This window comes from Thamnophis sirtalis, unplaced genomic scaffold (assembly GCF_051295495.1).
Source record: "Thamnophis sirtalis isolate CommonGarterSnake01/CBP01778 unplaced genomic scaffold, rThaSir2_p1.2 scaffold_3, whole genome shotgun sequence".
NCBI classification, from domain to species: Eukaryota; Metazoa; Chordata; class Lepidosauria; order Squamata; family Natricidae; genus Thamnophis; species Thamnophis sirtalis.
In genome coordinates this window covers 18268074-18286613 of record NW_028261383.1, presented here as the reverse complement: position 1 = coordinate 18286613, position 18540 = coordinate 18268074, and the positions used below count along the sequence as shown (strand labels likewise).

The window sequence follows — 18540 nt, the reverse complement described above, 5'->3', positions numbered from 1 at the left end:
AACAACGTAAATATTGCTCAAGGACGGAATTTGTACGTTCACAGCCGCCATTAGTCTGAGGATGGTAGGCGGAGCTAAGGCCCTGGGCGGACCCAATGCGTTTGAGAAATTCCTTCCAAAAAGTAGATGTGAATTGGACCCCACGATCGGAGATAATACGGTCGGGCACCCCATGCAAACGGTAGATGTGTGAAAGGAACAGTTTAGCCAATGCCTTGGCGGAAGGAAGTTTGTGACAAGGCACGAAATGAACTTGCTTGGAAAACAAATCAGTGACCACCCAGATAACGGTATGCCCCTGGCTTTCGGGAAGCTCAACAATAAAGTCCATAGAAATCTCCTTCCAAGGGGCAACCGGGCGAGCGACGGACTGGAGTAGTCCCTGCGGTTTCCCCGGCGGTTTTTTGGCGGTAGCGCAAACTGGGCAACTGGCCACATAAAGTTCAATGTCCTTTTTTAAAGAGGGCCACCAGAATTGTCTCTTCACGAGATGCAAAGTTTTCACGAACCAAAAATGACCCGCCAATCTGGAGTCATGAGCGCGACGAAGGACAAGTCGTAGGGATGCGGGGATGTACAATTTAGCACCAATCCACGGTAGATCGTCCCTCATGGTGCACTCGTCCCGATGGTTCAGAAACCAGTCGTCTTGAGGAAGAGCTTTTTTAAGGTCAGAAAGTAGATCTTGGGGCACTTCCCTCTGAGCTTGGGTCTGTTGACGTGTGAGTACCGGAGCTGCCAGGAGCGGTTGAACGATACTCAGTTTAGAGCAATTATATTGAGGTAATCGGGACAAAGCATCCGCCATGAAGTTCTTTCCACCCGGGATATACTTTAGAGTGAAATTGAAATGGTTGAAATATTGGGCCCATCGCATCTGTTTGGGGGAGAGACGACGAGGCGTTCGTAACGCTTCCAAGTTCTTGTGGTCAGTCCAAACCTCAAATGGGTGTGTAGCGCCTTCTAGGAAATGGCGCCAAGTAGCGAGGGCCCACCGGACCGCGAAAGCCTCCTTCTCCCAAACCGCCCAACGCCGCTCCGTGTCAGTGAGTTTACGGGAGGTGTATGCGCAGGGCTGCAAGTTACCTTGGTCGTTGGCTTGCAGCAGAATGGCCCCTACGGCGACATCACTGGCATCAGCCTGGACGACGAAAGGCCGGTCGAGATCAGGATGCTTAAGAACTGGTTCAGCGGCAAAAAGGCGTTTAAGTTTCTCGAATGCCGCTTGGCATTCCATGTTCCAGTCTAAAGGCTTATTAGGTTTAGGCTTCGGGTCGCCCTTCGTCTTGAGCAAATTAGTAATAGGGAGAGCAATCTCAGCAAAAGAGGGAATGAATTGACGGTAGAAATTAGCGAAACCCAAAAATTTTTGCAATTGCTTACGAGTTTTGGGCGCGTCCCACTCAGTGACCGCTTTTACTTTTTCAGGGTCCATTTCAATGCCATCAGGGGAGATGCGGTAGCCCAGATAGTCAATTTTAGTTTGGTGAAACTCACACTTAGACAATTTGGCATAAAGGTCAGCGGCACGGAGTTTTTTCAGAACAGTGCGCACCAGAGTGACGTGGTGGTCATAACTGCGAGTATAAATGAGGATATCGTCCAGGTATACGATAACGCCCTTGTAGAGATGATCGTGCAAGATCTCATTAATAAGTTGCATGAAAACAGCAGGAGCCCCCTGTAGGCCAAAAGGCATAACCCGGAACTGGAAGCAACCAAGAGGGCAGTTAAAAGCAGTCTTCCATTCGTCCCCTTCCTTAATGCGTACTCTATAGTAAGCTTCTCGGAGGTCCAATTTAGTGAAGATGTGGCCCTTCCCTAGCTGTGCCAACAAGTCTTTCATCAATGGGAGTGGGTAGAGGTTCTGAGTTGATACAGCGTTAAGATTTCTAAAATCACAGCATAAACGAAGAGAACCATCTTTTTTTTCACGAAACAGTACAGGGGCAGCCACTTTGGGTCGAGCCGGTTCAATGAAACCACGTTTCAAATTTTTGTCAATGAAAGAACGCATCTCCTCCATTTCCCTGGGCGACATGGAGTAAATCCGGGGTTTAGGGAGCTTAACCCCGGGTAAAATGTCTATGGAGCAATCAGTAGGCCTGTGGGGGGGCAGAATGTCCGAAGATTGTTCGCTGAAGACGTCCTTAAGATCCAGATATTCTTTCGGAATTTTCTCCTCTCCTGCAATCCTCTCCTGCCCTCTAGCGGCCACTTCAGGAACGTCAGTGATAGGTTGGTCCAGAGAGCCCTCCCCCACTGGAGGCACCTTCGAGCGAACGCGTAAGCGGCCTGTCCGCCAATTTATGTGAGGGTTCCACTTCCGGAGCCATGGGATGCCCAAAATGAGTGGCCTGTCCATGCCAGGTGCGACCACAAAAGAGATTAATTCAGTATGGGTACCCATCCTCATTTCCAAAGGCTCCGTAAAAAAATGGGCGCCCCCCCCCCCCCCGCAATGGATCCATCTATTTGGCAAAACACAATTGGGGTTTTCAAAGTGCGCAATTTGAGGCCCAATTTTTCCACCATGGCTGGGTTGATCATGGATCAGGAACAGCCTGAATCAAGTAAGGCCAGGAGGGTGGCAGGTGTCCCCTCCGGAGGAACTTTTAATTCAATAGGGATTAGCAGGGGCCCCTTGTTTGAACTCACCCAGTGAGGCGATGTGTCGTCATCGGAGTCCTCCGAAGAAGAGGAGTTAGCGTCCGCGTCTCCCTCTAATGGCTGGGCAAAAGGAGGGGGGTTGGATTCCCCAGCGAAAGCCGTTTCCTTCTTCTTCTTTTCAGGGCCTCTGCCAGACTTTTCCTCACGTTTGGGAGGGAGTTGAGCAGAGAGGGGTAATTTAGCACGACATTCGGTGGCGGTGTGCCCTAATTTGCCACAGCGAAAGCATGTTAAAGGCCTGGAGAGGCCAGAAGGGGGCCCCCTCGCTTCACCTCGTCGTTTGAAAAGCGATTGAGAGGCTGGAGGGGGGAGGGACTTGGCAGCCCTCTCTTTCCGCTTCCTTCTTTCCTCTTTAGCATAACGGAGACGGGTTAAGTCGAGTTCAGCGTCCGCTGCATGCTCAAACCAAGTGATTAAACGTCTAGGCAGGTTACGATTGACACATTGCTGATAAATGTCCTCATTCAATCCTTCAGCAAATCTGTCCAGTAGGGCGTCCTCCCCCCAGCCTCTCATGTATTGTGAAAGACACTGAAATTCCTGGATGTATTGGGCGACAGGTCTATCGTCTTGTTCAAAGGTTAGAAACTTCAATTTGCTCCGCTTCTCAGTTAACGGGTCATCAAAACGTTGGCGGAAAGCCTCCATAAAACGGTTGAAATTCCCCAGGAGGGGAGAGCCAGACATATGCAAAGCAGTTGACCATTTAGCAGCCTCACCATCTAATGACAAAAGAACCATTCTGACCCTCATGACGTCAGTTTCAAAATCACGGCCATAAATCTCCATGTAATTAAACACTTGCATAAGAAAAGAGGCCAGGCTAGCAGAATCACCATTGTAACGCACAGGCAAGGGAGGGATTTTAGCCATCCGATGTCTTCGGGGGGGAGGCCCTCCTTGGTCAGCAAAACCTCTAGCCGCAGGGGGTGAAGCAGGCCGAGGGGGAGGGGGAGATGTCTGGCGTGGGTAACGTTGCCAATTTCTCCAGTCTCTTTCCTCCTCCCCCCTTCTTTCCCCCAAATATGTCTGACCCCAATAATCAGGTAATTCACTCCGCTGGGGCTTTCTCATGGGCCCCTGGTGCTGGTAGCTGCTGCATTCTCCTTCCTCGCCTCCCCTCCTTTCCCCAAAGTACCTTTGGCTCCAATAGTCAGGGAATTCACTCGTCTGGTGTTTTCTCACGGCACCCGGCTCCAGCGATAGTTGTCGGGGTGGTCTTTGGGTGAGCCCAGCATTCCAGTTTGTCTCTGTCTCTCTTTGTCCCACCGAAGTTGACCATCGGGGTGGGGGTGGGAGGTTCAGGCTGGCTGGAAATTTGCAGTTGAAATAAATCTTCGTGTAAGGATAGGTCAGGCAGGCTGGGCTCGTGTAGAGAAAGGTCGGGAGGTCCTACTCCACTGGAATCCGCACCTCCAACGGCTCCTTCGTCCTCTCTGATCGGAGAAGACATTATCTCCCTTCTCGGTAGACGTAAATCTCCTGGAAAGGGTTTTTTTTTTTCAGACTTTGCTTCTTGTCAGGCACCACTCCATTACATAATTAGGAAAGAAGACTAAGAGACTCCATGGATTGGAAATCAAAAGTACTTTTACTAATTATAAATGGTAAGCGAGCAGTAGCAAAGCAAAGTCTGCTTAATTTGGCGCGAAAGCAATTGATATATAGAATAGCCCGTTCCCCCCCCCCTTAGGATCAAAGCTCCAGTCCAATCATAAGTCCTTCAAGTGTCAGGTGTGAGATAACTTCAAAAAGACAGGCCGAAAGATGGAATGTCGAGGCCGTTGATGCAGGCGGGAAACACAGACGCATGCGCAATCCCAACGACTGGTACATCCTAGAACATTCCTCCAGCACATCAATTAACCCCTCCCAAATACCAGCCCCCCCCTTCCCGTTCCATGGCAGCTGAAGCAACAGCAAGGCAGAAGCTGACAGGACTGCTCTTAGTAAATGTCTTTCCACAGTCCATGCATTTAAATAATTTCCCTTGAGTGGATCTTTTTATGGGAAGCAAGGTAACGGCATTGAGCAAAGATCTTTCCACATGTATATGGCTTCTCCTGCATGGATTATCTTAAAGGAAATAAATGACAACGTTGAGCAAAGGTTTTTCCACACTCCATGCCTTTATATGGCTTTTCCCATATGTCTCTTTTTGTGGATAGTACATTTAGAGTTACGAGAAAAGGTTTTGTCATACTGCATGCATTTATATGGCTTCTCTCCCATGTGTTTCTTTTTGTGGATAGTAAGTTCAGAATTACAAGGATAGGTTTTACCACTCTGCATGCATTTATATGGTTTCTCTTCTGAGTGGGCCTTTTTATGGGAAGCAAGATTACCTTTTTTTGCAAAGGTCTTTCCACACTGCTGGCATTTATATGGCTTATCCCTTGTGTGGATCTTTTTGTGGACAGCAAGTCTACTTCTCAGAGCAAAGGTCTTTCCACACTCCATGCAATTATATGGCTTCTCCCCTGTGTGGATCATCTTATGGGAATTAAGATGACCTCTTTGAGCAAACGCCTTTCCACACACCATGCATTTAAATGGCTTCTCTCCTGTGTGGATCATTTTGTGGACAGCAAGTCTACTCCTTAGAGCAAAGGACTTTCCACACTCCATGCAATTATATGGCTTCTCTCCTGTGTGGATCATATTATGGGAAATAAGATTACCTCTTTGAGCAAAGGTCTTTCCACACTCCATGCATGTAAATGGCTTTTCTCCTGTGTGGATCATCTCATGGGAACTAAGATTACCTTTTTGAGAAAAGGCCTTTCCACACTCCATACATTTATACGGCTTCTCCCCCGTGTGGATCATATTATGACAAATAAGACTAGCTTTTTGAGCAAAAGTCTTTCCACACTCCATGCATTTATACATCTTTCCCCCTCTGTGGATCTTTTTGTGGATAGTAAGTTCAGAGCTATGAGTAAAGGTTTTCCCACACTTCAGGCGTTTATATGGTTTATCTCCTGCTGCTTGGAGGGACTGGGCTGCCTGGGCTACAGGTGCTTCTGGACACCATTTCTCCCCAGTATGAATCCTTTCATGGGAAGTAAGCTGCCTGCTTGTTCTAAAATGTTTTCCAGATTCCAAAGATTCATTGGGATTCTGTTTTGTATGAATCGCTTTTTGAGATGTAAGGAAGTTACTTCCAAGAGAAAGAATAAATGTCCCGTTGTAATTTTTTCTGTTGTGTCTTCTTATAGCATCTTCTCCTTTGTTTTGGGTTAAATAGTGTTCATTTACTTGTACTTTAGCTTTGATTGGCTTCACACATTTCCCAGTATATTTTTTCCTTATTTTCTCTTGTTGGGCAAGAAAGTCTTGCATCGGAGCATCGGTGGAAGATGAGCTTTCCTGATTCCAATTCTTTGACTGGTTTCTCTCATGGCTTTCAAATTCCATTCGAATTCCAAACTTCTCCATTCCATCTTTAGCACTGATCACTTGGAACAGTTCACAGGAATCTTGATTCTCCTGCTCATTATTACCTTCAAAGCAAAAGAGAGATGAAAATGATAACAAGGTTAGAGAAAAAGAGCAAAGTGTAGAAAGTCAAGTAAATTTCCTTCTGAATTTCTCCAAAATTCCATTAGGTTTCATTAATTACAGATGAAACTCAAAAAATTAGAATATTGTGCAAAAGTTCATTTATTTCAGTAATGCAACTTAAAAGGTGAAACTAATATATGAGATAGACTCATTACATGCAAAGCAAGATAGTTCAAGCCGTGATTTGTCATAATTGTGATTATTATGGCTTACAGTTCATGAAAACCCCAAATCCACAATCTCAGAAAATTAGAATATTGGGAAAAGGTGCAATATTCTAGGTTCAAAGTGTCCCACTCTAATTAGCTAATTAATCCATAACACCTGAAAAGGATTCCTGAGCCTTTAGATGGTCTCTCAGTCTGGTTCAGTAGGAATCACAATCATGGGAAAGACTGCTGACTTGACAGTTGTGCAGAAAATCATCACTGACACCCTCCATAAGGAGGGAAAGCCTCAAAAGGTAATTGCAAAAAAAGTTGGATGTTTCCAAAGTGCTGAATCAAAGCACATTAATAGAAAGTTATGTGGAAGGGAAAAGTGTGGAAGAAAAAGGTGCACAAGCAACAGGGATGACCGCAGCCTGGAGAGGATTGACAGGAAAAGGCCATTCAAAAGTGTTGGGGACTTTCACAAGGAGTGGACTGAGGCTGGAGTCAGTGCATCAACAGCCACCACACACAGACAGATCCTGGACATGGGCTTCAAATGTCATATCAAACTGCTCCTGAACAACAAACGTCAGAAGCGTCTTACCTGGGCTAAAGAAAAACAGATCTGGTCTGTTGCTCAGTGGTCCAAAGTCCTCTTTTCTGATGAGAGCAACTTTTGCATCTCATTTGGAAACCAAGGACCCAGAGTATGGAGGGAGAATGGAGAGGCACATACTGCAAGATGCTTGAAGTCCAGTGTGAAGTTTCCACAGTCTGTGTTGATTTGGGGAGCCATGTCATCTGCTGGTGTTGGTCCACTGTGCTTCATTAAGTCCAGGGTCAACGCAGCTGTCTACCAGATTTTGGAGCACTTCATGCTTCCTTCCGCAGATGAGCTTTATGGGAATGCTGACTTCATTTTCCAGGAGGACTTAGCACCTGCCCACACTGCCAAAAGCACCAAAACCTGGTCCAATGACTGTGGGATTACTGTGCTTGATTGGCCAGCAAACTCACCTGACCTGAACCGCTAGAGAATCTACGGGGCATTGCCAAGAAAAAGATGAGAGACATGAGACCGAACAATGCAGAAGAGCTGAAGGCCGCTATTGAAGCATCCTGGTCTTCCGTAACACCTCAGCAGTGCCACAGGCTGATAGCTTCCATGCCATCCCGCATTGAGGCAGTAATTGCTGCAAAAGGGGCCCAAACCAAGTACTGAGTACATATGCATGCTTATACTTTTCAGAGGTCCGATATTGTTCTATGTACAATCCTTGTTTTATTGATTGCATGTAATATTCTAATTTTCTGAGATTGTGGATTTGGTGTTTTCATGAGCTGTAAGCCATAATCCTCACAATTATGACAAATCACGGCTTGAACTATCTTGCTTTGCATGTAATGAGTCTTTCTCATATATTAGTTTCATCTTTTAAGTTGCATTACTGAAATAAATGAACTTTTGCATGATATTCTAATTTTTCGAGTTTCACCTGTATGTTTGCATGCCTACAGTGGTGTGATATAGACATGATGATTTCTATATTCATGAGTCATGAAAGCTTTGAAAATATCTAGAAAACATCTCTTTCTTTACAATTATCACTACATATGCAAATCTCACTCAGTTTTGAGTTAGGGAATAAAACAGAATAACAGAGTTGGAAGGGACTTTAGAGGTCTTCTATTCCAGACAGGAAACCCTACACCACTTCAGACAAATGGTTATCCAACATCTTAAAAACTTCCAGTGTTGGGGCATTCACAACTTCTGGAGGCAAGTTGTTCCATTGATTAATTGTCCTAATGGTCAGGAAATTTCTCCTCAGTTCTAAGTTGCTTCTCTCCTTGATTAGTTTCCACCCATTGCTTCTTGTTCTACCCTCAGGTGCCTTGGAGAATAGTTTGACTCACTCTTCTTTGTGGCAGCCCCTGAGATATTGGAACACTGCTATAATGTCACTCCTAGTCCTTCTTTTCATTAAACTAGACAAACCCAATTCCAGCAACCATTTTTTATATGTTTTATCCTCGAGTCCCCTAATCCTCTTGGTTGCTCTTCTCTGCACTCTTACTAGAGTCTCCACATCTTTTCTACATCGTGGTGACCAAAACTGAATGCAGGATTCCAAGTGTGGCCTTACCAAGGCTTTATAAAGTGGTATTAACACTTCACGTGATCTTGATTCTATCCCTCTGTTGATGCAGCCTAGAACTGTGTTGGCCTTTTTGGCAGCTGCTGCCCACGGCTGGCTCATATTTAAATGATTGTCCACTAGGACTCCAAGATCCCTTTCACAGTTACTATTATTGAGCAAGGTACCACCTATACTGTACCTGCGCATTTCGTTTTTCTTGCCTAAATGTAGAACCTTACTTTTTTTACCATTGAATTCCATAATAATAAGGGGAAACATCCAAGTTGGAATTAGGAGAAAACTTAAAATTTATTGGGATTGGTTAATTTCAGCAGAGACCTGGGAGAAATGAAATAAATTTGTAAGAAGCTCCTTCTTCCCTGGTGTACCTTGGAGCAGTTGCTCCATGGTGTCTGTCTGGCCGGCGGGAAACCCACTCGGCCTGTTCCTTGATCCCAGCGATGAGACTTGGGAATGAAATTCCTTTGCTGAAGCCTCCCATTGGCTTGTAAACGCTCTTCGTACTGAGACTGGAAAGATTGGGAGGCTTCAAGAATGACTATTTTGCTGACCCAAAGTCGCATTGGCTTGCAAGGGCTCTTTGGCCGGATCTGGTACAGGCTTCGGTTCACAGAGAACTGAGACCTACAGTACTTTAGTGCGAGATCATACGAGACCAATAGCGCAAGATCTCTAGCTACTAATCTCACGTGATCTCGCACTGCAGTACTTTAGGCCTGTGTTCTTTTAAGAACAAAGGACTACATGAGATCCAGGACAAAAGTCTCTGAAAACAAAGAGACCTGCCCTCTCTTTCCAAAGCATTTTGCCCGGGATCTTGTGCACTGAAATAGGTAAATGAACCGATGGCTCACAACATTGTCGCAAGAAACCGTATTTTCCAGAACATAAGACGCACCTAGGTTTAGAGAAGGAAAACAAGAAAAAAAAGTTTTTGGCCTCCACACATCCCGTTTTTGCCCTCCCCGACATCCAGAAGCACACTGCAAGCCAAAAACGAGCTCATTTTTAGCCTCCCAAACCCTCTGCACATCCTATTTTCAGCCTCCTTGATGCCGGGGAGGGGAGACACGTGACCGCTGGAGGGCAAAAGCGGGCCCGTTTTTGGCCTGCAGACAGCTTCTGGATACCAGAGAGGGCAAAAACATGTGTAGGGCTTGGGAGGCCCAAAATAGACCCGTATTCACTCTATAAGATGCAGACATTTCCACCACTGTTTTGTTTGTGTGTGTGTGTGTGCTATAGCCTGAAAAATACGGCAGGGTGGGATGGGGAAATAGGTAGGGCAAATGGTGTAGCCCCTCTGCTGTCATTTGTAATTGTGAATAACAGCTGTGGTGCTGCAACACTCATCATTTTGGCACTGGATCTCAAGTACTTGAGGGAGTACTTGGGAATTACCTGTACCCTAGGATGTTCTGAGTCACATTGCATGAGGCCTTCTCTCTTGAATTGGATTGGGAGAATGCTCTTCCATGGGCTGAGTGTGTAAGTTCTATTCTCACACAATTTAGGAGGATTTCAGAGGACAAATGACAACACACTCCTCTCACACGACCCCCAGAGGACACATAAAAACACACCTCGTTCTTCTCAGCCCCCACAGATAAGTTCAAATAGAAATGGAAAAATACAGATAAGAAATGGCAGAGAAAGCATCTAAGCAGAGAGACATTGACTCTTTCCTTCCTTGGAGTACGAGAAGATCCTTTCCTTCTTCCTCCCAGGAGACGATATTTGATTAGTGGTTTTTTAATTAAAAAACTAACTATAATCTGTCTTCTTGAACTCTCTGATTGGGGACTAGAAAACTCTTACCCAGAGAGACCACGTTCCTATGATTTTCAAGCATGACTTCCGAATACAGCGCTTTCTGGTCAGGATCCAGCTGAGACCATTCCTCCTCAGAAAAAGGAACAGCCACCTCCTCGAAGGACACAAGAGTCTCCTGAACACGAAAAAAAGAACAGAACAGGAGATTCGCAAGATCTGTTCATCTTCATCAATTATTTAGACAAGAGGATAAAAGGGGAACTCCTCAAATTTACAGACAAGACCAAATTGACAAGAATACCAATACTCCAGAACAAGGATCGGCAACCTTAAACACTGAAAGAGCCACAAACGTATTAACCGGAAGCCTCTCAATTAAATTCTGAAGCCGACCGGAAGTCCAGTTCCTCTACCATAGTCTCCTCCTTGCGCACTGTCCTTTTTTTTTCTACCTGTCCTAACCAAAAGCCCTATCAATTGTGGTGCCGACCGGTGATAGAGAGCCGCAGCAGAGGGATGAAAGAACCACATGTAGCTCCGGAGCTGCAAGATGCTGACCTCTGCTCCAGAAGATAAGCTCGAGATATAGAAGGGTTGACAGATTGGGCCCCATCTAACAAAAGGAAATTAACAGTGATAAATGTAAAGTTCTACATTTAAGGGGGGAAAACAAATGCACAGGCATAGAAGCGGTGATTCCTGGCTCAACAGTAGTAAGTGCAACAGGGATCTTGGAATCCTAGTGGACAACCTCATAAACATGAGTCAGCAGTAAGCTACAGTTGCCAAAAAAAAAAACCAAAGAATCATAGGCTGCATTAAGAGAGGGATAGAATCAAGATCACATGAAGTGTTAGTACCACTTTATAATGCCTTGCTAAGACCACACTTGGAATATTGCATTCAGTTTTCATTGCCAGATGCAAAAAAGATCTTGAGACTCTAGAAAAAATGCAGAGAAGAGCAACCAAAATTATTAGTGGACTGGAATTTCGTATGTCTAGTTTCATGAAAAGAAGCACTAAGGGATGAAATAATAGCAGTGTTTCAAGAAGAAATGGATGGAAACTATTCAGAACCCCAGGGTTCTGAAGGAACTGGCAGATGAGATCTCAGAACCACTGAACTATATCTTTCCGAGATCCTGGAGCACTGGGGAACTGCCAGAGGACTGAAAAAGAGCTGGTGTGGCTCCCATCTTCAAAAAAGGGAAAAAAACAGATCCAGGAAACTACAGACCTATCAGCATGATCTCAATACCAGGAAAGATTCTGGAAAAGATAATCAAGCAACGAATTAGCTAACACCTAGAAGCAAACAAAGTAATAGCCAAAAGCCAACATGGGTTTGTCAAAAACAGATCATGCCAGACTAATCTTATTGCATTCTTTGACAAAGTGACAAAATTAGTGGACCAGAGGAATGCTGTTGATACAGTTTACTTGGACTTCAGTAATGCATTTGATAAGGTAGACCATAACCTACTACTAGATAAAGTAGAAGAATGTGGGTTGGACAGCATCACCACCAGATGGATTCGTAACTGGCTGACCAACCGCACTCAACATGTAGTCCTCAATGGAACTGCATCTACATGGAGGGAAGTATGCAGTGGAGTACCCCAAGGCTCTGTTTTGGGCCCAGTACTCTTCAACATCTTCATCAATGATTTGGATGAAGGAATAAATGGGGAACTCATCACATATGCAGATGACACCAAGCTGGCAGGAATAGTCAATACTCCAGAAGACAGGCTTAAGATACAGAAGGATCTTGAGAGACTTGAACATTGGGCACTATCTAATAAAATGAAATTCAGTGGTGAAAAGAGTCAGGTTCTACATTTAGGCAAGAAAAACGAAATGCACAGGTACAGTATAGGTGGTGCCTTGCTCAATAGTAGTAACTGTGAGAGGGATTTTGGAGTCCTAGTAAACAACCACTTAAATGTGAGCCAGCTGTGTGCAGCAGCTGCCAAAAAAAGCCAACACAGTTCTAGGCTGCATCAACAGAGGGATAGAATCAATATCACGTGAAGTGTTAATAATACATTACAAAGCCTTGGTAAGGCCACACTTGGAATACTGCATCCAATTTTGGTCACCATGATGTAGAAAAGATGCAGAGACTCTAGAAAGAGTGCAGAGAAGAGCAACAAAGAGGATTAGGGGACTGGAGACTAAAACATATGAAGAACGGTTGCAGGAACTGGGTATGTCTAGCTTAATGAAAAGAAGGACTAGGGGAGACATGATAGCAGACTTCCAATATCTCAGGGGTTGCCACAAAGAAGAGGGAGTCAAACTATTCTCCAAAGCCCCTGAGGGCAGAACAAGAAGCAATGGGTGGAAACTAATCAAAGAGAGAAGCAACTTAGAACTGAGGAGGAATTTCCTGAGAGTGAGAACAATTAATCAGTGGAACAGAAGTTGCCTCCAGAAGTTGTGAATGTCCCAACACTGGAAGTCTTTAAGAAGATGTTGGATAGCCATTTGTCTCAAACGGTATAGGGTTTCCTGTCTAGGCAGGGGGTTGGACTAGAAGACCTCCAAGGTCCCTTCCAACTCTATTATTGTATTGTATTATTGTATTGAAGGAGAGAACCAACCTACAAGTAAAGAGAAATTTCCTGACAGTGAGAAGAATTAATCAGTGGAATGATTTGCCTCAAGAAATTGTCGGTGCACTGGAGGTGTTTATGAAGATATTGGACAGCCATTTCTCTGGAATGTTATAGGATTTCCGGTCTGGGCAGCCGGTTGGACTAGAAGACCTCCAAGATCCCTATAAACTCTGTTATTCTGCTCCATTGTTCCCAAATTCCCAAAGCAGGGATATGCAACAAGTTAAATGGCTGTGCACCACACAAATCCTAATTTTAGGTGAGAAAATGGGCAAATCTATAAATTGCTTTTACTGAAGAATTATTTGGGGACGTTTTATCAAGTGCATTGATTCTGCAAAACCTTCAGTGTCTTTCATTAAATAATCCAACTTCTGGATCAACTGATCTATCGCTCTGCCTATCATTGATTGACATAGTAGTCTGAGCCATTGGCTGAAAGGAAGAAAAGAAAGAAGAGAAAACTACAGGTTATAAATAAGGCTTTTTAAAAATGGTAATGTGGCAATGTGAGTATTTTGTTATTTTTCATTAGCCTTGCACAATTCCAAGTCAGAGAATTACAAAAAAAATAAATAAATAGGGTCTCTAGCAGTTCCTGCCACTGTGATACGTTTATTCCCATTTCTTGAAGGAGTTTTTAAAAATTGCTTCTTGTAAACTCAAAGTTGGTGGAGTACCTAGTAGAACAAGATAACCAGAGGAAGCTATGACAGCAACCTGAATCTGCTGTTTTCCTCTCCATGTTGTGGAAGAAGACAAAGGGAGAATAGAAATCTAATATATTTTCCCTTTCTTACTTGATTTGGAGGTTCAACCGCTGTTTGATCTCCGTCATAAAAACCAGAAAATTTCATTCTTTGTTTCTCTGGAAGGAATAAATAATTTTAACAAAATAATTAACAAAATAGGAGGAGGTATTCTATAGAAGAGAAGAGATAGTGAAAGTAAGACAGATGGGCAATCGGAGGATCTTCAATTACCTCCTGAGGCGTCCTGACTTTGATCTTCCCAAGGGATCCTCCTGAAAAATAGCTCCTGGGGAGGATTTGATGGGTTCTTCTTTCCCTCAGGATCTCTGATCTCCACAGTGCAGCCCTTCAAATAGGAGGAAGGAAAAAAGAAGCAGAATTAATGTACGTCACACAACACAAAGTGGATTCTTATATTTGGAACACAACCTCAAAACCCCCAATATCCACCAAGGAGGTTGAATGAGAAAACAATGGAACATTATCCTAGAATTGGTGAATTGCCACATATTATGAAGGCCAGAGAAGTTTAAGAAGGTGGGGTGAAGTATTTAAACACTTCTTCTATTCCCTTCTAAGCTCCCTAAAGTCTCTCACCTGCAACTGGACCTGCTCCTTCTGCTCCTCTGCCTGGCTCAGGAGGAAGCCTTCAGCTGAGGCTAGACTTCCGGAGGCCAAACCCCCACCGTAGGGAGGAGGAACCGACCAGCTGGTTCCGCCCCAGGCGACTGATGGATCCTGTTAGGTTCCAGACGGAGCTTGGGGTTATTCCTGATACCCTCGCCCACAGTTCGGCGGAGACCCTCGTCGCTGCCTGGCACTCGGCAGCTTCGGAATCTCTTGACCGGATTGCGCCGCTACGGCCCCTCCGGGTCAGCGGCCCCCGGAGGCCTCCTTGGTTTACTGAGGAGCTCCGGGAGGTAAAGCGCCGGAGGAGACGCCTAGAGCACTCGTGGAGGTCTGATAGGTCCGAGTCGAAACGGGCACTTTTGACAGCATGCACCAAGGAGTATATTCGGACTTTAAGAACAACAAAAAGAACATATATTGCCTCCTTGGTAGCGTCCGCCGAGTCACGCCCAGCTGCCCTGTTTAGGATAACCCGCTCCCTCCTAAATAGGAGGGAGACGGGGGACTCCCTACAGGGTAAGGCTGAGGAGTATGTCCAGTTCTTGGCGGACAAAGTTGCCCGGTTTCGAGCGGACCTAGACTCCACCCCAGTAGATCCAGCCGAGACACAGGGAGAAAACTTGGCAAACCATCTCTGGGTTGAGTTTCAGGAAGTTGCCTCTGGGGATGTGGACAAGGCTATGCGAGCTGTGAGTGCCTCCACCTGCATACTGGACCCGTGTCCCTCCTGGCTGGTTGCCAACAGCAGTGAGGTGACACGAGGCTGGATCCAGGCGGTTGTTACTGCATCTCTTCGGGAGGGGTGCTTTCCCACCGCGCTTAAGACAGCGGTGGTAAGACCCCTCCTGAAGAAGCCGTCTTTGGATCCAGCTGTTTTAAACAACTATCGTCCAGTCTCCAACCTCCCCTTTGTAGGGAAGGTTGTTGAGAAGGTGGTGGCTCTCCAGCTTCAGCGTACCTTGGAGGAAGCTAACTATCTTGACCCCTTCCAGTCTGGCTTCAGACCCGGTTACAGCACAGAAACCGCTTTGGTCGCATTGACTGATGATCTCTGGAGGGCTAGGGATGGAGGCCATGCTTCCATCCTGGTTCTCCTGGACCTCTCAGCGGCTTTCGATACCATCGACCATGGTATCCTTCTGCGACGACTGCGGGAGATAGGGGTGGGCGGCACTGTTTTGCAGTGGTTCTCCTCCTATCTCTCGGACAGGTCGCAGTCGGTGTTAGTGGGGGGGCAGAGATCGTCCCTGAGGCCCCTAACTTATGGGGTGCCGCAGGGGTCGGTCCTATCCCCCCTACTATTTAACATTTACATGAAACCGCTGGGCGAGATCATCCGAAGGCACGGGATAAAATATCATCAATATGCGGACGATACTCAGTTGTATCTGTCCGCCCCGTGCCAACTCAATGAAGCGGTGGACGTGATGAGCCGGGGACTGGATGCCGTTAAAGACTGGATGAGAGCAAACAAGCTGATACTCAACCCAGACAAGACCGAGTGGCTGTTGTGTTTCCCTCCCAAAAATTTGACCACCATACCATCACTCAGGCTGGGGGGACAAAATTTAAACCCCTCAGAAAGGGCCCGCAACTTGGGAGTCCTCCTGGATTCACAGCTAACTTTTGACCACCATCTTTCAGCTGTGACCAGGGGGGCATTTGCCCAGGTTCGCCTGGTGCACCAGTTGCGGCCCTACCTGAATCGGGAGGCCCTCACAACAGTCACTCGAGCCCTTGTGATCTCTAGGCTGGAATACTGTAATGTGCTCTACATGGGGCTGCCCTTGAAGAGCATCCGAAGACTACAGCTAGTCCAGAACGCGGCCGCGCGAGTGATCGTGGGCGCACCACGGTTCGCCCATATAACACCGATCCTCCGTGAGCTGCACTGGCTACCTGTTGGTCTCCGGGTGCACTTCAAGGTCTTACTCACCACCTATAAAGCGCTCCATGGTAGTGGATCTGGCTATTTGAGAGACCGCCTTCTGCCGATTACCTCCCTGCGCCCCATCAGATCGCATAGAGTTGGCCTCCTCCGTATCCCATCCGCCAGTCAGTGCCGACTGGCGACTACTCGGAGGAGAGCCTTCTCTGTTGCGGCTCCGACACTATGGAACAATCTCCCCGTGGAGATTCGTACCCTCACCACCGTCCAGGCCTTCCGCACAGCCCTCAAGAACTGGCTAGCCCGTCAGGCCTGGGGATAATTTGATTTTGCCCCCCCCGAATGCTGAGTGAATGTTGAGTTTTATTATCTAATCTTTACTTTGTGCACATTTCTTTTTTGTTATTGTCCCACACTTCCTTTCCCTTTGTGACTGTAAGCCGCCCTGAGTCCCCTCAGGGAAAAGGGCGGCCTATAAATAAACAAATTCAAATTCAATTCAAATTCACCGCCTGGGAGCTACTCTCTGCTCCACACTCCCGCACCCAGCCCTCCATCTCTGGGGGCAGGAGAGTCAGGAGCTGCTCCAGAACCACTAGGTCCAGCATCTGGGCTTTGGTGTGCTTTTCTGGTCTCAGCCATCGCCTGCAAATGTCATGGAGTCGGCTGCAAAGTCCTCGGGGACCTTCAGCCTCCTGGTATTGGATGAACTTCCAGGGCTGAACTTTGGAAGGGAGGATGGTTTCCTCTTCCAGGATCTTCTGTCCAGTCTGTGTCCAGAGTTTCCCAACCTTCCCAGGCTGAGCAGCTGAAGGGCCTTTTCTGCTTCCCTCCTTGGCAAAAGGTTGTGTCTCCATCCTTTCTGTCTTGCAGAGCAACTCCAGATGGTTCCAACGACTCTAGTGGGTCTCCAGATGCCTTTTCCTTCACGGGACCATTTCTGGTGCCCCAGGACGGATTCCTGCAACTTATTCTGCTCTTTTTTCTTTTGCCCATGAGAAAAAAGTTGGCTTGCAAAGATTTCAAATGGCTTCCAGTTTCTGTATTTGAGATGGAAAGAAAACGAAAAGCCAAGAATTAGAAAGAGGAATTCTATAGGAAATTACACAACAAAATAAACGAATTAGAATATGAACATATTTTCTTAATTGGGGATTATAATGCAATAGTGGATTAAAAAAATGGACTATCAAAGCTAAAAGAAAAATAAAACAAAAAAAAATACATTACCCAAATCCTTTTTTGAGATGACAATGGAATATAAACTACATGATATTTGGAGAGAAAGGCACAAAACAAGAAAGCAATATACCTTTTATTCGAACCCCCATCAGTCCCTATCAAGAATTGACATGGCTTGAAATCTCATCTGGTTTATGTAATCAATTAGACGAAATTGAAACAGAAGCAAATGAGTGGGCAGATCATAATCCAATAAAATTAAGATGGAAAGGTCAAAGAAGAAGAAAAAGATGGATGATGAATTCAAATATTGTAGATGAAATAGAATACACTCAAATGCTGGAGAAAGAATTAAAACTATTCTTTAGAATAAATAAAAAAGAAGACACCTCAATTCAAAATCTCTGGGATACCATGAAAGCATACGCAAGAGGCCTTACGATTGCCTACATGGAAAACAAAAATTGCAAAACAAAAGTTTTTAAATTGTTATTAAACAAAATAACCGCTAGGTTCATTGGCAAGGACGAAAAGCGAGGATTAAACTAAAGTCAATGCAAGACAGCAACGAAAGGGGAGGCTTAGCATTACCAAATTGGGATTTATACACATCAGCAATAACAATAACATGGGTGACGGATTGGATAGAGCTAAAGAATCAAAGAATTTTGACCTTAGAAGGCCATAATTTACAAGCAGGCTGGCATACATTCCTATGGGATGATAAAAATAAAACGCACAAATACTTTCAAAATCATTTAATCAGAAGAGCGTTATTGCAAAAATGGCTCAAAATAAAAAAAAATCCACTATGTGAAAATCCTGAATTGGCTATCACCGACAGAAAGGACAACTCACCCAAATTTTATAGATTTGAGCAAAATGCTAAGATACAAAGACTTAGTTGATAGACAGGGAAATTTAAAAACAATTGAAGAATTGGCAGATCAGAACATGAAAGTTGACTGGCTAACTTACCTCCAAATCAAAACTAAATACAATAAAATACTAAATTATATGACATCGAAACAGAACCACACAAATTGGATGAAATTATTCAAAGCTCAGATAGAAAGATGATAGGGAGAATATATAAATTCCTCCTGAAGTATTGATGAAAGAAATGTCCTTCTGGGTTCAG

General features: G+C 45.2%; 2 protein-coding genes across 2 annotated transcripts in view; both read right to left on the bottom strand.

The window, feature by feature from the left end:
- LOC148047340 (uncharacterized) overlaps positions 1–14347 on the bottom strand; it is a 33931-nt gene extending 19584 nt beyond the window's left edge. The window contains exons 1-2 of the mRNA XM_087711384.1: positions 14297–14347; positions 13931–14045 (exon numbers count right to left, since the gene is read on the bottom strand). The gene's annotated coding sequence lies outside the window, so the exon portion shown is untranslated. The remainder of the gene's footprint in view (positions 1–13930; positions 14046–14296) is intronic.
- LOC148047341 (uncharacterized) lies at positions 4576–13787 on the bottom strand. Its single transcript, XM_087711536.1, has 2 exons — positions 13748–13787; positions 4576–6176 (listed from the first exon to the last, which is right to left on the bottom strand). Exon 2 carries the CDS (start codon positions 6109–6111, stop codon positions 4801–4803), a length of 1311 nt encoding a protein of 436 aa, XP_087567662.1. The 5' UTR covers positions 6112–6176; positions 13748–13787; the 3' UTR covers positions 4576–4800.
- Positions 14348–18540: the final 4193 nt, after the last annotated feature.